Here is a 23,012-nt window from a genome sequence, read left to right as displayed (position 1 = left end):
GCGTCTGTGTCCCCGATGTGGGAAGGGCTCGAGCACGCACCGCACGGACACGGCTGCCGTCAGGCCTCGGGAGACCCTCGGAGTCGTCAGCAGGGCCACTCAGTTAAACCCGCGGTCTCCGGCGTGGCTGGCGCCCGCGGCAGCTGGACCCCACTGCGCTGGCGGGATGCGGAAGGCGCCACCGCGGGGAAGGTGGTTTCTCCAGTCCCGCCCCTGCCCTGCGGCCCAGCGTGTGCTCGGAGACGCTCCTGGACGGTGAGCGGTGACAGCGACGGGACGCGTCCACCCGTGCGCCCCGACGTTCCTCGGGGGCCTGCCGTGGGGGAGGCGCCCACTCCCACCACGGGCCGAGATGGGGTCGCCACCCGCAGGCTTCAGGGCACTTGCCGGGGATGGAATGTTCTGGATTTCAGCGGCTTACATAGGCGCAGCATTTGTCAAAACCACTGGACTGTACGCTTAAAATGGGTCCGTTTTGTTTGGTTACTTTTTAAAATATGCTTTATTGATACTTAGTAAGACTTTCTGCGTCTCCAGCTGGCTCCTGTCTCCGCCAGCTCTGCACCTCCAGCCGGGGCGCGGGGACCAGGTCACCGCTCTGCCCCGTGCCCCGCCGTCCGGACTCCGGGGACTCCGGGGCCTCGGCCGCCACCACTACAACGGCCCAGCCAAGGTCTCCGGGGGTTCCGGGGGCCCCGGCTCTGTGGCCTGGGGCGGGGCTTTTGTGTTTCCCTCAGTTGTCCTCGTGCCATGCGCAGGGCAGGCGTCCCTCCGCCAGGTGGGTGGGGCTCTGCAGAGCCACACCCCTGTGCCGACCGTGACCCAGCTCCGCCCCTGCCCCAGGTGGTGCTCATCGTGAGCGGGAACCTGAGCTTCCTGAACTGGCTGACCATCGTGCCCAGCCTCGCCTGCTTCGACGACGCAGCCCTGGGGCCGCTGTTTCCCTCCGGGCCGCGCAGCCTCAAGGGCCGTGTCCTGGCGGTGCAGCAGGAGGACGCCCGCGGGGCCGGGCCCCCACCCAGACTGGGTAGGTGGTGGCCCAGGCTCCCCCAGGGCAGGGCGGTGGCAGGTGGCCCGCAGTGGCTGGGGGGACGGGCATCCTTCCGGGGAATGGGGCGGGAGACCTGCTGACCCTTAGTGAGAACTGCCAGGACTCAGCCTCGCAGCTGCCTTGAGCAGCGCCCTGGGCGTGGGGACGGGTGCTGTGGGGGGCCTTTCCCTGCACGGCCAGCAGGCACCTCCCTGGCGTCCCTGGGCCTGGAGGGCGGACGGCAGCCCAGTCTCCCGGGCACAGGCCAAGGGGGCCCTGCAGCTCCTCCCCAAGGCGGGAGCCAGCGGGTGGACACTCATGACCCCCTCTCGGCCCAGGCTGTGTGGTGCGGCGGGCAGCCAACCTCTCGCTGGGCGTCCTGGTGGCCTGGCTCAGCGTCCCCGTGGTCCTCAACTTGCTGAACGCCAAGCAGGTCATGAACGCCTCCTTCGGCCCTCTCAGGATCGTCAACACCTACGGGGCCTTCGGAAGGTACAGGGCCGGGGCTCGGGGTGGCCTCTCCTCACCCCCGGGGGAGACTCAGCCCTGCCAGCCACACCTGTGCGCTCGTCCAGGGGTTGCTGGGTGAGGCAGGAATGTCGTCTGACCCTTCGTGGCAGAGGGTCAGGTTAGGCGGCCGCGGCCATGCAGTCCCCGTCACTGGGCAGGGCCGCACCCACGGGGGTCCTGGGGTGGACGGCGTGGGCTCCTGCACAGGGTCAGGAGGGAGCCTGCAGCTCATAGCCGGCCAGGAGCACGAGAGCCCGTCCTGGGTCCTGGCCTGGCGAGGTGGTGCTGGAGGGGTTGGCAGCAGGGCCCAGGTCACCAGGCAGGTGTGGCTGTGCCCCCAGCCCCGCCACCCACCCAGAAGAGCAGGGAGCTCCTGACCATTCCTGGTGGTCCTCCCTGCACACAGGCGGCATCTCGGGGGCCAGCCCTTCGGTCACTCCCAGAGCAGGGTGGTCACTGGCGTTGGTTTCCCAGCTCCTGCCTCTGCCTCCCCTGTCCCCTCCCAGGCTGCTGGGGAGGGGCGGGGTGTGTGCCGGCCAGGGCTGGGTCTCCAGGCAGCAGGGAGGTGCCCTTGAAACAGCCCCTGGGGGGGTCCAGGTGGCCCAGAGCCAGGCACCTCGTGTGCCCACTCAGTAACCCCACCCCGACACGGGTGGGGGGGCCAGGCTGTCCCTGGAGGCCGCGTGGGCTGGGGCACAGGGTGGGCATCCAGGGAGCCCGCCCCCACCCCCCCGGGAGAAGCAGAGGTGCACCCGCGTGCGAGTGGGCGTGCTGCAGACCCCCAGGCCTGGCTCGGTCTCCCCACAGCGTCACCAAGGAGCGGACAGAGGTGATCCTGCAGGGCACAGCCAGCCCCAACGCTAGCGCCCCCGACGCGGTGTGGGAGGACTTCGAGTTCCAGTGCAAGCCCGGGGACCCCCGGAGACGGCCCTGCCTCATCTCCCCCTACCACTACCGCCTGGACTGGCTCATGTGGTTCGCAGCCTTCCAGGTAAGGTGTCCCTCAGTGGGCGCCCCCCGCCTCCCTCCTGGGCGTGCCCTGGGCAGACCGCGGGCTCTGGTCACTCCAGCACCGCGGTGGGGAAGGCGCCGGCCCCCAGAACACCGAGGGGGATCGATCCCACCCGAGACATTGACGGAGCCCATGAGAGGCGCAGCCAAGCCGGGGGCGCTGCTATCCGAGAGCCCGGCTCCCACAGTCCCCCAGGGTGCCAGCTACGGAGTCCCCAGGGTTGCAGTGGACGGGCAGGGGCAGAGCTCGCCGTTTCGTCCTGCCGCCAGCACGCTTGGGGACCTCACCCCGTCTTAGCCCTGAGGAAACAGATGGGCCTGCCTCGGGGTCCCCAGCGCCCGGGCAGCACAGTGACCCACAGACGCGGGGCCCACAAGGAGAACGTGGGGCAGGTGGCCCCCAGAGACATGGACCCCATGGGAGCCCCTCCAGGAAAGCCGGGACACACCCCCCTGACTGAAGTCAGGGCTGCCGGAGGCCCAGGAGGACACAGTCCAGGGGTCTGGGGGGGACCCGCTGTCTCCACGCCTGTCCTCTCCTCCGCAGACCTACGAGCACAACGAGTGGATCATCCACCTGGCCGGCAAGCTCCTCGCCAACGACCCCGAGGCCCTGTCCCTGCTGGCGCTCAGCCCCTTCTCCGGCAGGGACCCCCCCAGGTAGGATGGCCGCTGCGTGGGGTCTGCTCCCCCACAGCCAGGTGTCTGCTGGGGCCTCTGCCCCAGCCACCTGCACAGCCCCACCCACTGAAAGGACATAGCCCTTCCCCCTTCTTGGGGGGACCGGTGGGCTGGGGCCTTCAGGAGCCCCAGAGCCGAGGCTGGCCCAACCCCTGCCTCGTGTGCCCTCCATCTGAACCTGCCGCGGCTGGGAAGGGCCTAGGACAGCCAGGCAGAGGTGACAGTCCCAGCCACATACACCTTTGTCGAGGTGTCCTCCAGGCACTCACTCTGCACCTGGCCTAGAGGGGCAGTAGGCAGGGGCCAGAGGCGGCTGCAGAGAACTGGGCTGGGCAGACCCCTTTGGGAGGTCACAGCCGGAGCGGGTGCGGCCCTGTGGGCCCTGCATCCTGGCCCACCCTGGGCAGTGACGCGGGGGTCCAGGGTGAGAGTTGGGTGTGCGAAGGCGGGGCTGACACTCCCAGCTTTCCGGACTCCCTGCTGGGGCCTGGGGGCTTGGGGGCAGAACAAGGGTCCCTGGAGACTGTATGGGGAGGGGTTCTGGAGAGATGCTGGGGGCCCTGGGAGAGGGACGCAAGGAGAGGAGCAGGAGCCAGGGGTGGGGCCTGGGGAGGGGACGTTGGGGATGGGCGTGGGTGACTGGAGACCCCTAGGCGGCCTCCTTCAGAGACCCAGGCTGGGGTGGGCACTCCTGCCCCTGACATGGCTTAGAACCCAGCAGCCACCTGGAGGTTTGGGAACAGAGGGAACCGCTCGCCCCCCTCTCCTGCCAGCCGTGGACAGAACACGCAGCTCCTGGGTCTCCCTCGCCGGGAGCCAGGACAGCTGCGCCCTGGAGTCGCTCACAGCTGTCTGGAGGCCCCAGCCCCGGAGCTGGGGGGCAGGATGGGGAGGGGGCCGAGGGTCTGCAGAGGAGCAGCTGCGCCCATCTGCCATTGATGCGTCCAGAACCCCTTCCCCAGCTCCATGGCCCTGCAGGGCTGGGGAGTGTGGAGATGGGGGGAAAGGGGGGGGGGGTCCCTCCATGTGGACCAGGCTGTCCAGGGACTGCCACCCCTCCCTCCTGTCACCCCTTCAGGCAGAGCCACCCTTCTGTGAATTAGCATGAAGTCCCAGGTGACCTGCCTGCCATATGGCCACCAGCAAACCTGGGGGTGGACAGAGGATGGCCGAGCGTAGAGCCTGGACAGAACAGTCACCTGAGGCAGACATTCGTCCCCAGGTGTGCCAGTGACCAGCCAGCTCACGCCTCCAGGCTCGACATGGGTTTTCTCTGTCACTGTCCTCTGCCTGGGCTGCCCCAGGTGAGGGCTGGTAGGTAGACCAGCCACGTCTTGGTGCTGAAGCGCCTTTGTCCCCCACCAGGGGCTGGTGCGGGCGACTCCAAGGCCCCGCACGGGTGCCCAGCCCGCAGCCACCTCAGCACGTGGAGCTTGCGGAGCTCGCTGGGAGGAGGGTTTGCTGTCTCCAGGCCCAGAGCAAAGCCTCTTTGCGGTGAAGCGCACGCATCAGCTCTCCTGTTTCTCAGCCAGTATTGAGAGAAACAGCCGCGTCTGAGTAGGTGCATGGTATAGACACCACAGTCTTGTCTAAAAAGGACGGATGTTACAAAAATTGAGACATGAAAATCAGTTAATCTTTTATGTGAACTGGTAATTAATTATATTAAGGGGAACGTTTAAAATCTGAAATATTTAAATTTGCCACAGAGCACAGGGTCCTCTGCCATGTCTTCGTGGTGTGGTGTGGCCTGGCCGTGGCCTGCATTTAGTTCATCTGTGGTTCACTTTTTACAGTGGATGAATTAAGACATCCGTGTCTGGGAAGGTGAAACAGACACTTACCCCTGTTCCTCCTGCTAAGTGCAACTAAAGACCCCGGATGTTACATATAAAACAAATGGAGGAAGACTCCAAATGTGGAGAGAGGAAGGCTCACCAGTAGGCGACTCCAAACCCAAGCAGCAACGCCGATGGAAGTGAGTTTCTCAGTTCTTTTTCTGCTTCGTTTCCTAGACTCGGAGACAGGAAGTTGGCAACTTGGTAACGCCAGCACATGTAGACAAAAACTCCCCAACAAAAACCTGCACTCTCTGGCCCAAGGACTGGAAGCTTACGGAGAGTAATCACGCTGCTCTAGCCAAACACCACGGGAAACGGTGGCCCCACCGTGCCAGTAAGACCAAGTGGGCGGCCCAGACTCCTGCTCCAAACAGGCTGTGAGGAGGTACCCACCCCTCACCAGGTGCCGTCAGAGGAGGCCGAATAGAAAGCTGAGATTTTCATCCTAGTGGGCAATGACGAGCCCCCCGCTTTGTGGTGTCCACAGAGACCATGTGGGGCCAGATGTCTACCCACCTGGCAGTACCTGCTCCCCAGGAGTGGTTCTAGATGATACCTGGTGGAAAGTCGGGACTTTCACCACCGCCCAGCAGTGGTGAGGCCTAGCGCAGAGCCAGGACCCCCACCCTACCCAGCAGTAGCAGGGAACCCCCACCTGTGTGTCCACCGGACTTCCACCCCCACCCGGCAGCAGGGTGGAACCCCTTCTTTCCTCTGCCAGCGTATGAGAAGCAGCCAGCAGGTTTAAATAAGATCCAGACTCTCTATCCAAAATATTCAGTTTTCCGTTGAAAAATCACTTGTCACACCAAGACGACAGCGACATTAGCGTCATCTCACAAAGATTTTAGAACAGCCGTTGTAAAAGTACTTCGATAGCAATTATGGACACAACACAAATTTTAAAAATACAGTCTTGGCAAAGACATAGACGATTTTAAAAAGAACCAAATGAAAAGTTTAGAACTGAGAGATACAATAACTGAAACAAAACACTCAATGGATGGCTCAGTATCAGAATGGAGGGGACAGAATCAATGAACTTGAAGCTAGAAACATAGAAACGACCCAGTGTGAACAGTAATGAGAAAATAAACTGAAAAAAAATGAACAGGGACCTGTGGAACGATAATAAAAGGTCTAGAATTTGTGTCATCGAAGTCCCAGAAGGAAAAGATAAAGACCCTGGGCTAAAAGAGTACTAGAAAAAATAATAACTGAAAACTTGGTAAAAGACACAAAATTTGGTAAAAGACACAAACCTAAAGAGTCAGTAAACTGAGTGAACCCCAAACAGGAAAAACCCAAAGAAATTCAGACCTAAACACATCAAAGTCAAATTTCTAAAAATAGACAATGAAAAAAGTTGTGAAAACGGCGAGAAACAATCTTTACCCATAAGGGAAACCACTGGAACAACAGCAGACTTCTCCTCCGAAGCCGTAGAGGCCAAGGGTGAGTGGCACGACATTTCCCAGACGTCAGCCCAGAGTCCACGCCGGCAAAAACGTCCTTCAGGAATGAAAGGGAAATCAATCAGTCTCAGATGAAGGAAAGTAGGAGAATTTGTCACCAGGATAATTAAAAGAAAGGAATTAAAATATGGGTAAAAACAATAGAGCTTCCTTCTCATTACTGTTTCTTCTAGTACTTTTTTAGCCCCAAGATCTCTTTTCCTTCTGGGACTCCTTCTCTTGAGTTCTCAATCATGTTTGCATGTTAAGCAAAGGTTATAAAACTGTCTGAAGTGGTTCAAAATTTATGTAGAAGTATTTAAGATAATTATAAATGGGTGAGGGCAAATGGACATAAAAGGAGAAGTTTTCTGTACTTCACTTGCCCTGGTGAAAAGGCAACACCAGCAGATTATGGTAAGTTATGTGTATGGAATGTAGTATGAAAAGCAAGAATTTAAAAAAAACCTATACAAAGAGATACACTTAAAAACTATTGATAAATCAAAATGAGATTCTAAAAAACTTTTTCATAACCCATAATGAGGCAGGGGAAAAACACCAATGAAAAAACAGAACACATGAAAAACAAAAAAATGGAATGATAGACTTAAACCATAAAATTATATTAAATGTAAGTGGTCTAAATACACCAATTAAGAGATTGGCAGAATTGCTTAAAAGCCATGACCTAACTATATGCTGTCTAAAAGGAACTCACTTAAAATATGGTAATACAGTTGAGCATCTGCTCAACTCATGATGGGTTATGTCCCAATAAATTCATCATAAGTTGAAAATAACATACGTCAAAAATGCATTTAATACACCTAGTCTACTGAACATCGTAGCTTAGCCTAGCTGATCTTAAACATGCTCAGAACACTTCCATTAGCCCACAGTGGGCAAAATCATCTAACACAAAGCCTCTTCAATATGTTGAATATCATGTAATTTATTGAATACTGCACTGAAAGTGAAAAACAATGGTTGGGAACTCAAGGGACGGTTTCTGCTGAATGCACATCGCTTTCACAACACCATAAAGTCAAAAACTAGGTTGGAGACCAGCTTTACGGTCAGATTAAAAGCAAAGGATAGAGAAAGATATATCATGTAAATATTAATGAAAAGAAAGGAGTGACTGTATTAATATCAGATAAGGTAGATGTCACTGCAAAGAAAATTACCAGAGACAGAGACGTCATATAATGATGAAAGTAGACACAGCAGTCCCAAGGGTGTTCATTGATCACAGAGCCGCAAAATATATGACGAAAAGTCAGAGCTGAAAAGAGAAATAGACGTATCCACAACTATCATTGGACTCAACACCCTTCCCAACAACTGATAAAATAACAGGACGGAAAATCAGCGAGAACACAGAACACAACGATATTCTACCATCAACCAACAGAACCTAACTGACATTTACAGAACGTGCCATCCGCTGACCTGGACGAAATGAAGAGTAAAACCCGTCAAAGTCTGTGGGATACAGTTAAAGCCGTGATGGAACGAAAAGCACTAAATGCACACGTTAGAGAAGAGAGAAGATCTCAAATCAACGATCTAAGCTCAGCCCAGGGTGGTGGCAGACGGCTGCAGTCCCAGCTACTGGGGAGGCCAGGGTGCGAGGATCGCTTGAGCCCAGGAGTTCAAGCCCAGCCTGGGCAACAGAGTGAGACCCTGTCTCTTAAAAAAAAAAAATAATCATCATCATCTAAGCTCAAGATTACATAGAGAACTAGAAAAAGAAGAGAAAACCCCAAAGCACGGAGTAGGAAAAATAATAAAGAGAAGAAAATGAAATTGGAAACAGAAAAATAGAGGGAAATCAACAAAACAAGAGGTGGTTCTTTGAAAAGACCAATAAAATTGACAAACCTCTAGCATAATAAGAATGGCAAAGATATAACTACCGATATCAGGAATGAAAAAGGAGACATCACTACAAACCCTGCAGTCGTAAAAAGGATACTAAGGGAATACTACGAACAAACATACATATAAATTTTACAACTTAGAGGAAATAGGCCAATTTCTCAAAATAATACAAACTGCCAAAACTCACCTGGCATGAAATAGATCATTTGAATAGTCCTTTAAGTAGTTAAGAAATTGACTTTGAAATTTAAAACTTTCAAAAAGAAATCTCCAGGCCCAGAGGGTTTCACTGGGGAATTCTTTCTGTGCTTAAAGAAGAATCAATATCTATTTTATAGTCTTTTCCAGAATATAGAAGGGAAAAATCTCAGTTTATATTATGAAGCTGGTGTTTGTCTGATACCAAAGCCATGCAAATATACTACAAGAAAATAAAATTACAAACCCATATCCCTTATGAATGCAGACACAAACTTTTTTAATGTTAGTAAATAGAATTTAGCAATGTATAAAAAAGAATTATAAACCACGACCAAGTACGGTGTATTCCAGGGATGAAGGCTGGCTTAATATTTGAAAATCAGTCAATGTGATCCACCGTATTAACCAACTAAAAAAGAAAACTCACATGATCATATCAATTGTGGAAGAAGCATTTGACAGATTTAACACCTATTCATGATAAAAACTCTTGGAAAACTAGGACAAGAGAGGAACTTCCTCAGCTTGACAAAGAAAACATCTGCAAAAGCCCCGAAGCCACGGTCAGGCTGGCAGAGCGTGGCGCCCCCCGAAGGCCAGGAAGAAGAGGACGTCTGGTCTAACCACTCGCTCGTCACGTGCCGGAGGCACTGGCCGCTGCGATAAGGCAGGAAAAGGAAATGAAAGGGTCACAGATCATAAAGAAAGGAATAAAACGGTGCCATTTGCAGATGACACGATTGTCTCTGCAGAAAATCCCAAGGAATCCACTCAAAAAAGTCCGAGAGTTAGTCAGTGCATTCAGCACAGAGGATACGAGATCAACGCACAAAACCCAGCTGTAGTTCTGTTCTGTCGTTCAGATCCACCTGACCAAGCATTTTTAAAAGTTTATTTCTCTCCTCCTGCTAGAATCATAATTTTAAATTGCTGCGCCGTTTGTAGCGCACGCTTGGTTACACGACCATCCTACCCTTTCCATCCGGGAGGTGAGGGGCCCGGAGAGCCCCGCCGGGCAGCAGGTGTGCGGACGGCGCTCAGCCGCGCATCTCAGGCTCTCGTCCGCCACTGCACAAAAGCAGAGTGCTCAGTGCGGCAGAGCCCGGCAGGCGTCCACGAGGGAATGACCGGTAAGTGTTAATGCCCCGTGACAAGTGAACATATTCCACTAATTGTCTTACTGTATTAGGCATATTAGTGATGTTTGCACAGAGTTCATGCAAATATTATTAGCCTGTGTCGGGGGCAGCTGCTAGGCCAGACCCGGCGTCCCAGTCGGATTTCTAAATACCTGCAATGAACTCGCAGACACCTAAATTAAATATACGATGCCTCTTACAACCACTCACAAAAGTAAAACACTTGGTGTGAATCTAACAGAACACGTACAGGACCTGTGTGCCAAAACTGTACAATGCTGCTGCAATAGAAAATCTAATTAATGGAGAGACCTGCTGTGTTCCTAGGGTGAAAGACTCAACATAGTAAAGATGATAGTGCCCTCCAAATTATTAATATTATTTAGAGACAACGTCTTGCTCTGTCCCCAGGCTCACAGCAGCCTCAAATTCCTGGGCTCAAGCGATCCTCCTGCCTCAGCCTCCCAAGTAGCTGGGACGACAGGCGCCACCACCACGCCTGGCTAAGACCCTCCAAATTTATGTACAAGTTTAACGTAATTCCTATCGAAATCCCTGCAAGATTTTTTTGTAGGTAAAGACAAGTTATTCCAAATTTTATATAGAAAAGTAAAGGAACTAGAATAGCTAAAACCATTTTGAAGGGTAACACAGTGGAAGGAGCTGCCTACGGTTCCAAGACACAGACCGGCAGTGATCAGCACAGCGAGGATCAGCAGCGCAGAACAAAGAGCCCCGAGTGTCACACACGGCCCCAGCCGAGCCCGCAGCGCGAGAGCGCATCAGCGGGGAAGCCTGTTAGCAAACGACGCGGCCGCACCAGGACGTCCACCGGCAAAAACGCTTCCGCCCCAGCTCCACTCAGGATGGGTCACGGACTTAGACGTCAAAGACACAACAGCGAACCTTCAGGAACAAAACAGGAGAAAATCCTTGGGATGTGGGGTAGCAAAGGGTTCTTGGACTTGGCACCAAATGGATGATCCAGGAAAGGAAACCTGGGGAATTGCGCTTCATTAAAATTGCAACTTCTGCGCTGAGACTCTGCCAACAGGATTTTCTAAAAGCTGTCGCTGGGAGAAGACATTTGCAAAGCACCATTAATACATCTGAAATGGACTAAAACTGGGAATACACAAAGAACCTTCAAACTCAACAGTAAAATAATCTAACTGGAAAACGGGCACCAGACACGAAGAGCCGTTTCCGGACAAGGATGAACACGCGGCGAACGCGCTTGAGGGGCTGTGCGAGCCGGCGCGGGCGCGCAGGTCACAGGGCGACGCGAGGCCGCTGCACGCCGTCAGAGCGGCTGAGATAAAGCGGAGACGCTGCCACCCCGATCGCGCGCGTTGCTGGCGGGAAGGTAGAACGGTGCGGCCGCCCTGCAAAAGAACTTGGCGGCATCTAACAACAAGCACAGCCCTCACCCACTGCTCCAATGGGCCTGCTGCGGGCGGTGCGGGCAGGCGCTGCCCTGAGGGGCCGAGAAGCTTCCAGCTCCTGCTGCAAAACTAGGGAGGCCGGAGGGCGGCCGCTGGGCGACCCTGAACAGTGCAGACAGGGCCGTGTCCCCTGCAAGTCGCAGGCACCAGCAGAAAACCCCAGACCCTCAGTGGGCCCAGCTGGGCTCGGGACAGAGACCCAGCTTGGCCTAAGTCCCAGGGCCACCAGGGTCACTGGGGAGCACGTGGGGCTCGGGGAGGGTCCCCCACCCACGTGTCACTCTCTGAGCCCCCATCCAGGGATGCCGGTCCAGAGCATGCCGCGTCTGGCGGCAGAGATAGGTCAGCTGCCTGGCGCCCTGCTAGAGCCTGGGGAGCCCCAGGACAGCGCCAGGACCCACACCCACCTGACCAGGTCCTGCCGTCTCCTTCCCGGGCTGGGGGTCACCTGAGGCCTTGTGACCAATCTCGGGCCCTGCCCAGGTACTGCCCTCTGGGCCCTTCCTGGGGCAGACGCTTCGTGGTGGTCCCTGAGGGGTCTCTCCCCGAGCACCCACGTCCGCCCGCCAGCTCCGCGGGGAGCCGCCGCGCAGGGCTCTCGGCCTGTGGTGGACCTGCCAGGGCCCGGTGTGCTCGGGTGGGGGCTCCGGGGCGGCCCCTCCACCATGGGTGGCTGCAAAGGCTCAGGGGGCCTGAGGGGCCTCCCAGCCCAGTGTCCCCATGGGGAGCCCCCTGAGCGCCGCAGCCCAGCAGGCGGGCGAGACTCGGGGCGGGGGCCAGGTGGGCGCCAGGCTGACGCGCTGTCCCCCCGCAGGTGGGTCCGAGGAGAGCACTACAGGTACAAGTTCAGCCGTCCCGGGGGCAGACACGCCGCCGAGGGCAAGTGGTGGGTCCGGAAGAGGATTGGCCCCTACTTCCCCGCGCTGGGCCTGCGGGACCTGGAGGACTACTTCAGGGCACGGGAGTGGCCGTCCCCAAGGCCACCCAGACGCGCAGCGTGAAATAAAGGCAGAAGACCCGGCTGCTCTCAGTGGAGTCTCACCCTGCGCGCCACCCACGTGCCCCCAGCTTGGCGCCACCGCAGAGTGTGGAGAGGAGGGGGCACGGGGTCAGAGACCCCGAGCAGCGGGTGGCTGTCTGTGCTGTCGGCCCGCGGAGGGGCTTGCAGGCCCTGCCCGCCTGTGTCCTGAGACCCTGCAGTCCTGTCTGTGTAGGGAGGCGTCAGGAAGCCCCTGGCCCTGCCCCCACGGCGGCCCTGCCCCCACGGCACCCCTGCCCCCACGGCACCCCTGCCCGCGTGTCCACACAGGGCAAACCCTTGTCCCCGGCCGGGGGCTCTGCCCTCCAGTCCGTCCGGGTGACAGCCCCTCTCCCCACAGGCGCCCTCAGCCGACCACACCCACCAGCACCCTGTCACCCGGCCATAGCCCGAGGCTGTGCCCGCAGGTGTCAGGACGAGGTCGTCACCGGGACGCCTCCCGCACACAGCCCGTGCACACGCACACGGCCCGTACACATGTATGCAGTCCTGCACACGCACACACATGCACACACCTCCAGGCCAGCCGGGGACTGGTCCTGCCTCGGGTGACCAGCACCCGTGAGGTGTGGACAGACCCACTGTGTTCTCCTGGGCGCCAACCGCCCCGCCCTTCCAGCCTCTGTCCCACGGCCCTGGGCGAGGTAACCCCCTCCCCTCGCCGTGACCCTGTCCCCCAACCGACCTCCCCAACCTGCGCAGCCAAGCGTGGGGGTGGGGACGGGGGACTCCGGGCCCTGCTGCAGGAGGGAGGGGAGGGTGAGCCGTGGGTGATGGGGCTGGCGTCCCCGCCTGCGCCGCCGCCTCCCCTCAGCCAACTGCAAGGCCCGTCCCTAGAGAGGCCGGAGCAGCCCCCCAGCCCCCCACCCTCGGCAGCAGGCCTTGCCTTGCCCCTGGCCTGGTGGGGCGGGGGGACCGACGGCAGCCCCCCCCCGCCCTGTGCATCCAGGCTCCTGGAGCTCGCGGCCGGCCGCACGGCAGAGGCCCCGGCAGGGACGTGGTGGCGCAGGCCAAGGGGCCGGGCGGGCGGGCACAAGCGCGGGTCTGTGTGCAGCCCCCACAGTCTGCCTGGGGGGCCGGCCAGCCCAGGTGCGAACAGAGAGACCGTGTTCGGGCTCCCCGGGAAACAGGGCGCCCTGTGTCTGTCGAGGGACAGACGGCCTCAGAGGGACCAGCCCGGAGCCAGCACGTCTGCCCAGGGAGCCCCTGAGCCCACTGCCGCCGCCAGGCCTGGGCAGCCCCGCCTGGGGGGGCGTCCTCGGACGCTGCCCTTGGTGGGAGCACGTGGGGCTGCCCCTGCCAGCCACATGGGACAGCGCGGGGCGGGCGGCTCAGGCAGCGGCAGGAGGTGCCGGAACAGTCCAAGGACCGGCCCCTGGGAGACGCCAGCCCCGTGCCCTGCCCACACCCCGCACGAGAGCCCGCGCGGCCCAGGGCTTTGCTGGGCCTTAGTCAGCCGCGACTCCAGCCTTCCGGAACCCCCGGGGACTGCAGGTCCCAGCGAGACAGGGCAGGGCTGGAGCCGGGGGCGGGGAGGATGGGGGCCCCCGCAGGGCCGGGTCTGCAGGTCACGGCTGGGGCTCGGGCGGCCCGTCCCGCTCTCCGCCCCGAAAGGCGAAAGGCGGCGCAGCTTTCCAGGGTCCCGGCAGAGTGCTTCCAGGGGGCAGTGACGACGGAACTTCGTCTGTCCCCAGGGCTGTGCCTCCCCACCCTGCCCAGATCCGCATCCGGTCTCCAGCCTCCCTGGACTTTGTGGAAAGGAATCCCACGTGTGACCTTCTCGGGGCTTCTGTCATGAGTGACGTTTCGAGGTCACCCAAGTCGCCGTGTCAGGGCTCCGCTCCTGCCGTGGCTGAGAAACACGCCCTCACGTGGACGGGCCACGCGACGCTCACTCATCCATTAGCTTTGTCCTGTGTTTCCGAAATCTCTGACAGAGGCTGTGAGAGGTGACCTGGGGACTGGCCAGTCCGAGTGACATTTCAGAAATGTCCCCGACGGCCCCGTGAACCAAAGCATTGGCCGTGGACAGGGCTGGGTGCCACGTGAGGGGCAAGGATCTGCCGGTGACCAGGACAGGAGACTCGGGCAGGGCGTGGGGTGGGTGCCCCCCAGGTGCTGGGTCAGTCTGGGCTCCTGGGGACCAGGGTGTGACCCCTCGTGCCAGCACTGGGGGGCAGGGCGCCGGGTGCTCCAGGCGGTGGGGGTGCCCAGAAGGCAGCGTCCCTGTCCTGGGAGGACCACGGCCAGCGCTTGAGGGGCTGCATGGTGATGGGGCCGAGGGTGGGGCTGTCCTCGCTCCTGGCCGCTGGGGCCTCTACCCAGTGAGTGTCCCGCGACTGGAACCTGGGGACGCTGGCGCAGGTGTCCAGGCCCAAGTGGGCGTCACTGCACAGCAGAAACCGACTCTCCTACATGGGCCACTGGGCTTGGGCAGAGAAGAGGCTGGGGGGGCTCGGCAGGGGCAGCCCCCGCTCCCCGCCACAGTGGGGCCGAGGGCACACAGAGACCAGGCAGAGCTGGGGCCTGCATCTAAGGGACAGAGCCTTGGGGCCACTGCACGGCCCAGATGCTGCAGGGAGATCTGCTGTCTCGGTCCCTCCCGCTGCGGGACTTGGTTTCCCTGGCAGGCGCCCGTGAGTTGCTGGATTTGGACTTGAACTTGCAGGTGGGAACAGCCCTGAGTGGGTGAGACCCCAGGTCTGCCTCTCGCAGCCTCCGGACTTCACAGCCGTCCACACCCCGGGGGTCAGTGCGGGGCAGAAAGCCCAGGAACGAATCAGACTGGGGTGGGGGGTGCAGGACACGTCGGGGGTGGGGACGCCAGACACCGGCTGCCCCCGCCAAGCCCACCAAGCCCTTGGACGCAGGCGGCAGCTTCAGAGGGGGAGCGCGAACTCCTTCTGCCCACCGGCACCCTCTGCACCTCCCCTGCGCTGGCGCCCGCACACAGCTTTGCTCCGCGGACGGGGCCTCCAGCCTCAGACGGGCCAAGGTCAGGGCGCCTCCCCTCGTGGGTGAGGGAAATGCTGCCCCTGCTCCCTGAGGGGACCCAGGTGTCCCGAGGGACACCACCACCCGCGACTCCCTGACTGGCAGAGGGTCATCTGAGGGGGTCTGAGGGCACGCGGGGGTCAGCGGGGCTCAGGGGTCCTGGGAGCCGCAGCCCAACATCCGGACGCCCCCCACGCAGGACACGGACCCGGTGGCCGCCTTTGTCTTGCATGACCCACAGCCCCCACCTGCCCTGGTGGGGCCGGAGCCCAGGCTGTCCCCACACGTGCTGGGCCTCCAGGCAGCAGCGACCCATGGATTTGGGCTGGGAAGTTCCCAGGACCCCAGGGGCGGGCGGCAGGCGCTCTGGGTAGGGCTGCTCTAAGGCAGGTCAGCCACCACCCCCAGGGGCCCCGCCCTGCTCAGGGAGACGCCCTCGTCCTGGGGAGTGGACGGGTCCTGATGACACTCGATCTGGTCACTCCAGACACCCTGGACATCACTCACCCTGGGGCCATCGTAGGCAGCCTGAGGTCTGGGTTGTGGTGGTGCCTCAGCTGACTCAGACCTGCCCCCTCAAGAGGCTCAGGGTCCCCTCGGCGCCATGGGCCCATTGGCAAACGGTCCTGAGGCCCCCGCCCCACTGAGCCCACCCCGCAACCAGCCTCACCGTGTCTGGGCCGCAGGACCTTTGCACCGGCAGCCCCTGTGCTGATGCCTGCACGGCCCTCAGGGCAGCCGCTCTGCTCCCCAGCACAGGCGGCCCGGGTCCCACTGCAGCGGGCGGGGTCTGCGCCGTGTGCGCAGGCAGCGGGCACTCGCTGCGAGTTGCTGGCTAAGCCACCGGCCTGATGGGAGGCCCAAACACTCGACTGTGGGCTCCTCGCGACTCCAGCTTCACAGCCAACCCCAGAGAGAACCTTCCAGAGCAGGAGGGGGCAGGGACCTTGACAGCCGTGTCCTGACCGGATCGGGCCGTGTCCCTCCTCAGCTGTCGCCTGCAGAACTGTCTGCACTGGGGAGGACGCTGGGGGCTGCAGGAGGGCGGTCCGGGCTCTGCCCGAGGAGAGCATGGCCGCCGTGTGAGAAGGGGACGGGGACGGGAGTTTTGGGGTCACACGAGCGCAACTCACACCAGCGCATCACACGCCCACTGCTCCTGGACCCCAGGGGATGCCCACGAGGGGGAGTGAGCAGACAAGGGGAGCTGGGGGGCCCGACATGTCCAAGGGGCTGGGAACTTAGGAGCTCCTGGATTTCTTCCACCTGCTGCCCCGTGCGTGAGCTACGCCCCTGGAAATCTCCGGTGGCCTGGCCAAGCTGGCCTCCCGAGAAGCCCCCCACCCCACCAGCACAGGGGGAGGGTGGGTGCTCGGGGTCTGGTCTCTAGGCCACCCCTAAGGGGGGTGGGGGCATGGGGTGTCCTGCTCTTGACCCTGGCCTGAGACGTCAGACGAGGAGGGTGGATGGGCGGCCCGGCCTCCACGCAGCCTCTGCCCCCCCGGAGGGCTGCTCCCCACACAGCACAGCACTCTGTGGCTGTCACACGTCTGGATGGGGCACTGCCTGGGCGATGGCGGGCAAAGCCTAAGCCATCTCCTGGCATCTGGGCTAAGGCCAGGCCCCCGTGAGGAAGCCGCAGAGCCATCCTTGTGGCCGTTCCACGTTCCAGAGAGTTCCTGGGCCAGCAATTCCGTCATCCTTTCATGATAAAAACCACTCAGAAAACCAGGACTAGAAGGAATTTCCTCAACACGATAAAGGACACTAGGAAAAGCCCATAGCCAGCTTCATGTTCCACGTGCAAAGACTAAAAACTCCCCCCTGAGATCAGACACAAGACAAGGACGTTCCACTTTGATCCTGCCCAGCATTTTACTGGAGTTCTAGCCAGAGAAATTAATGAAGAAAAGAAATAAAAGGAATCAAAATTGGAAAGGAAGTAAAACCGTGTCTATTCACAGAGGACAGAGCCCCGTGTATAGAAAATCCCAACATATCCACAAAATCACTAGAGCTAATAAGCTAATTCAGCAAAGCGCAGGACGTAAGATCACACGGAAATCAGACGTGTTTTACACACCAGCAACAAAGAAGCTCAGGAAACATCCCGTCTACGACAGCATCCGAAACAACGAAACACCCAGGAATAAATTCCACCAAGGAGACGACAGACCCGAGCGACGAGAACAAAACGCAGAGGAGAGAAACCAGCGATGCCGCAAGTAAACGGCCAAATCGCCCACAGTCGCGGATGGGAGCCGACGTCATTGATGGGACGACACCGCACAGAGTGACCCCGCCAGGTGCCCGTGGCCTCACTTACAGAAACGGAAACTCGAATTCTCGCATTCACGTGGGATGCAGGGACCCAGATAACGAAAACAGTCTCAGAAAAGAAGAATGAGGTCGTGGAGCGTGCCCGTCCTGATTCACAGCGAGCGCAGTCAAAGCAGACTTGCGGTCAGCGGAACGGAATGAAAATACTGCAAACACACCATCGGACGTGTGGTCAGTTTCTGACAAGGCTTCCGAGACCATTTAATGGGGGAAAAAAGGCGTCTTTCCAGCAAATGGTGCTGAGCAAACTTTATACCCACATGCAGTGGGGCCCTACCTCACACCACACACACGGACTAATTCAAGTAGATGGAACATAAGAGCCAAAACTATAAAACCCTTAGAATAAAACGGGGAAAATGTTTTTTAATTCCCACCCCCCAACCAAGGGGCAGATCTTCATGACGTTGGAGTTGGCAGCGATTTCTTGGATACGTCACAGGCAACAAAAGAAAGATACATTGGACTTCATCGAAATTTAAAACTTCTGCCATTAACCATGGCTCCTCCTTCGGCAGCAGCCGTGGCCCCGTGGGTGACGACGCAGGTGCTGCTCCTTCTAGTGTGGTGGCCGTGGGGGACCCAGCCCAGGACTGAGCTGCTCCACGTCCGCGAGCACCACAGCCGGAGCCGAGCCGCATCGCCCATGTGCGCCCTGGAGGGAGGATGCAGCGGCTCCAACAGCGGCCAGGAAGGATATTTCCTGCCTGTATAGACTCACCCGGGACCTCTGTGGAGATGGCGCCACCCGCAAATGGCGTTTCATGCAGGACATCTGCTCTGCACCTGCTCCCCTCACGCAGGGCCCCGGACCCAGCGGGTGGGCCGGAGCTGGCACAGAGAGCAGGTCCCGTATGTGCCCCTGTGCAAAGAGGGCTGCGAGCGTGCTGGGAGGACGGCCGCCCTCCGACACCTGCAGGCGCAACTGGCGCCAGGGCTGGGACTGGACCTCGGGTACGGCCGGTGCCCGGTGGCAGCTGCCTGCCACCCCTCCCCCCCGCACCTGCTGCCCAGTGCAGGTGGGTTAGCTGTCCCCCCTTCCCTAACCTGGACGTTGTCCCTTAGAAACCTCCTGGCCGTGAGCCAGCCTGCCACGACAGCCCTCATCTCAGCCGTGGAGAAATGCTGGCAAAACATCAGCAAAACTTCCACCTGAACCAGAAAGAGAACGGCAGGGACGAGGAAAGAAGAGGCGCCGCGTCCCGCCGACTTGCGCAAAGACTCGCGTGAAACCGGGAACCCGACCCCACTCGGGGCCAGCACGGCAGAGAATGCACTCGGCGAAACCCGGCCGGGCTCTTTGGAAACATCCGCAAGAGGAACAGACCGCGAGGGGCGAGGACCGGCAGAGGGGACAGCGCGAGTTGCCGATCTCGAAAGCAAAGGGGAGACGTCGCTACAGACGGTCACGGCCACCGAAAGGGTGATGAGGGAATGCCACGAACACCTTTATCCCAACAGACGCCGCGTCCCCGGTGAAAGGAAACGAGTTCCATGGAAACGGAGGGACCCGCACCCTCGTGAAGAAACAGCAAACCCAGGGTCCACGACAGTCAGAGAAACTGAATTCGTGTTTAACACTTTCCCACAGAACTTTAGGCAAAGCGTCTTCCCTGGCGAATTCTATCCGACACTTAACAAAGAAACGGGTCGTCCTACGTGAGCTCCTCCAGAACCGGGGGGAGGGCGCCCCACGCACCACTGGTTCCCTCGGAGACCTAAACACACGACCGGCCGTCCGGACACGGGAACACACCGGCGTGTGAGCTGCGTTTACGGCGAATTTATTGATGACATAACAGCCAAAACCTGGGGCCGCCCCGTGTCGCTTGGCAGCGTGGACGGACCCTGGCGTTGTCTCCTGTCAAGGAATCGTCCGCGGCAACGATCAGGCCGAATGGCCGACACACAACAGCACTGGGGCCTCAGAAACGTCACGTCCCGCTAAAGACCACGGAGACGACACGCCTGCGATTCCATTTACACGGAAACAGCAGATGGGCCGTGGGTGCCTGGGGCCAGGTGACTGGGAAGTGCACAGGGACCACCTGGGGAGACCGGAATGTTCCGTCTCAGGTGCCGGGCGGTGCCTTGGGGCACACGTTTGTCAAACCAGCGGGCTGCACACCTAACGGGTGCGTTTTATTTATGAGAATCGCAGCTGGCTGTCTGGACGAGCCCTGACCGCACCGTGTGAATTTCTCAACACTGACCACGCGTGTCGGGCGTCGCGCTTCCCACGCGGCATCACGCAGCACAGGGCTGGGGCGGGCACTGGCGCCTTGGTGAAGGAGACCGGGGAGCAAGCACGGATGTCCACGCCGGGCTGCAGTAAGACCGAGGACTGGGCACTGGCGCAGACGCAGCAGCAGACGCGCAGTAAAGTGAGTCAGCAGCACCGCGAGGGGGATGGGCCGCGGGGCACACCCTCCGCAGCCCAGAGACAGGTGCCGGCAGCCGCATGTCCCTCAGAGTGGCGTGGACGCGTGAACCGTGGCGTACTCGCACAGGGGCCAGCGGGCCACGTCTGCGCGGGGGCGTGGGCGAGTGGAGCACCACAGGGACCTGGGGACACGGGTGTCCCGTCCCTCGCCCGGTGGCGGCTACGCGGACGCTCGCTCTGGGGCAGTTTTGAGTCGGGCCAGCACTTTGAGCACTTTTTCCCGTGCGTTCCGGTCACAGTGAAATGTTCGCATCAGAAAACCCGAGCGGGTTCGCCATGCAGAGCGGCAAGCTGGGCGTTTGTCTCCCCAGGCGCGCGCGGCAGTGGGAAGACCTAGATCTGTCTGGTTTGTCGGGACCTGGGGGTCCCACGTCCCACCCACGATGTGTCTCTGTCCCTTTGCTTGTGGCACCTCCACCCTCCCCATTTCTGCTCTTGGGGACGTTTTCTGTTCCCTGAGTCTTTTGAGAAGCGTCATTGGACGGGGAGGAGGGAGACGGCGTGTCGGCGCCGTCGCTCGGGCCTGGGGAGCCCGGCCGCCCTTCCCCCTGCTGAGGCCGCCCCACGGGCAGGAGTTTTCCAAAGTCAGGGTCAGAGCCCAGCAGTCGGCGCGAGCTCCTTACCAGCCTTATGCCTTCGAGGGGAGCAGGGCCGGCCGAGACGCCTGCCTGTCGGGACCCCCTCGTTCTAGGGCCAGCGAGAGCCAGCAGAGCTGTGACCAGAGTCGCCAGGACAGGCAAGGCGCACGCCATCCTTCCTGCTGTCAAGGAGGAAACGCGCCCGTCTGTCCTCAGCGAAGGTCCTCTGCAGCCGCCCCTCTGCGCTGGCTCGGCTGGGGCTGCACCTGGGCCGCCAGGGCGCGCGGTGCCAGCCCCGCAGCTGCTGCGGCTTTCTGCGCCCGGCGCATTTGCATCTCAATGGGCCTGATTAATATTTAAGGGGCCAGCTGTCTAGGCCACATGGGGGACGGGGAAGCAAACGCCTTGTTCCTTTAAAGGGTGGGCGCGAGTGGCCTGCACTTCCCGCAGGACTCCACTCACACAATTCTGCCGGGTGAAAAAGCCCGAAGCACCGTCGGCGCCGTCAGTGCCCGTCCCCGTGGGCAGCTGCACAGCTGTGGGCTGGGCCCCATCCCCGTGTGCCCGCCCTGCCCCGCCATGGCCCTGTCCAGTGGACAGCACAGTCCTGAGGTCAGGGGTCGAGCCCTGCCAGCGCCCCGGGTGCCACGGGCTTGGCCACCGTCACCCCCAGGTGTGCCCGGCCACCCTCCAGCACGTCTGCCCCTGCGCCTCTGGGCAGGTGTCGCCAGGGCCTGTCGGTCCCCTCCCTGGGGTGTCAGCTCCACCCGGGAGGGGCTGAGGGTCAGCCTGGACCCAGAAGGATGATGCTGAACTGGGTTGAGCAGGGTCCCCAAACGTCAGTCCACCCAGAGCCTCGGAATGTGACCTTTGGAATTAGGGTCTTTGCAGGTGCCATTAAGGTAAGGAACCTGGGCCCAGGGTCAGAACCCGCAGAGCCCAGGTCAGAACCCACAGCCCAGGGTCAGAACCCACACCCCAGGTCAGAACCCGCAGCCCAGGGTCAGAACCCGCAGCCCAGGGTCAGAACCCACAGCCCAGGTCAGAACCCGCAGCCCAGGGTCAGAACCCGCAGAGCCCAGGTCAGAACCCTCAGCCCAGGGTTGGACCCCCAGGCTCCTGCCCACCCTGTGCACAAGGAGGGGGCCTGGGGCACCCACTTCTCATCACTGGGGAGACTCTGAGCAACCTGGGCCCTTCCTGGAGGAAGGCACCGCCCCGGCTGGCACAGGGGCCAGAGAGGCCCCCACGCTGCGGAGAGCAGGCCCAGCCACCCCCGATACCTGCCAAGGCTGCCACCTTTCTCTTTCCTTCCTTCTCTGACCTGCCCAAGGTGCTGGTGACAGGGGGCACTAGGGGACAGGAGGAGCAGCCCTGGTCCCTCTCCTCCCTCCCCAGGCCAGGGGAGTGGGAGTTTGGGGGTAGCAGGCCAGTCAGCGGGCCCTGGACAGCCTGTTGCGGACACCCGGGCTTCCTCAGGGACCTGGGAGGGCATCGCCAAGCCCGCAGGTGGCGCAGGGCGGCGGCGGGGTGTGTGTGAGGGGAGGGGCTGTTTCACGGTACGCCCCCTGGGGAGAAACCCGGCGTCCCCGTGGGGGGCACAGGGACGCGAGGTGCCGACGCCACCCTCCCCGAGGCTGGGGAGCAGGACACGCACGACACACGCGTGCACATGGCACGCACAGGTGTGCGGTTGTGTGTGTGACGCCCCTGCTGACATCTCGGCGTGTCACTGCAGGGCTGGCGAGACGCTCTGGAAACGGAAGTGAGGTGCCCAGTGGGGGGACACACCACCGCGGCCCCAGCCTGCGCCCGCCCAGGCCCTCGCGAGCCCGCGGGGCCTCTTCATTCCAGAAGTAGAAACGTGGCTTCCAGCAGCCCACAGGACACCCGGGAAGGAGACCTCTGCTCGGGGCGACGCCTATTCCCAAGGCAGGCCCGGCCCCAGGGGTGGGGACACCTCCTCCAGGGAGCCTGCGGCCTCCTGGGGGCGTCCTGTCACCCAGCGTCACTCCGACCTGTCCTTCTGCTGCGCTGCCTCCCTGTGGCCCTCCACGGCGACGCCTGGCATCCACCGCCCCTCGGGGACGCCATCCAGCCGCCCGGCCCTGGTCCCTGCCCGGCACTGCAGCAGGGCCTGTGGGAGCCCAGCCCCGTCTTGGGCTCCCTGAGCTCGGGCGTCCCTCAGCCCCACCGAGGGGGCCCTTTGTTCATTCCACAAACACCTGCCGAGCCCCTGCCTCCGCCGGGAGCAGAGCTGGGTGCTGGGGGTTTGCTGGGTTACGGACTCTTGGCAGGGAGGACCCAGCTGGGGGCTCGATCGATCCTGAGTGCTGGGGGGCGGTGGTAAAGCCCGGCGGGCCTCCAGGTGGCAGCAGCCCTTAGCACTCCCCCTTCTCCTGTCCCAGCCCAGCCCAGC

General features: G+C 60.5%; 1 protein-coding gene across 1 annotated transcript in view; it reads left to right on the top strand.

Moving 5' to 3' along the window:
- The window catches only part of LOC105822579 (lipase maturation factor 1-like), a 41,667-nt gene extending 29,446 nt beyond the window's left edge, over nt 1-12,221 (top strand). The window contains exons 4-8 of the mRNA XM_012659579.1: nt 844-1,027; nt 1,369-1,522; nt 2,348-2,531; nt 3,099-3,211; nt 12,014-12,221. Of these exons, the coding sequence (XP_012515033.1) occupies nt 844-1,027; nt 1,369-1,522; nt 2,348-2,531; nt 3,099-3,211; nt 12,014-12,200 (822 nt within the window). The 3' untranslated portion in view covers nt 12,201-12,221. The remainder of the gene's footprint in view (nt 1-843; nt 1,028-1,368; nt 1,523-2,347; nt 2,532-3,098; nt 3,212-12,013) is intronic.
- Nucleotides 12,222-23,012: the final 10,791 nt, after the last annotated feature.

Source organism: Propithecus coquereli, unplaced genomic scaffold, assembly GCF_000956105.1.
Source record: "Propithecus coquereli isolate 6110/MARCELLA unplaced genomic scaffold, Pcoq_1.0 Scaffold621, whole genome shotgun sequence".
Lineage (NCBI taxonomy): Eukaryota > Metazoa > Chordata > Mammalia > Primates > Indriidae > Propithecus > Propithecus coquereli.
The sequence above is the reverse complement of the archived record's forward strand: the minus strand, read 5'-3'. Positions and strand labels throughout refer to the sequence as shown.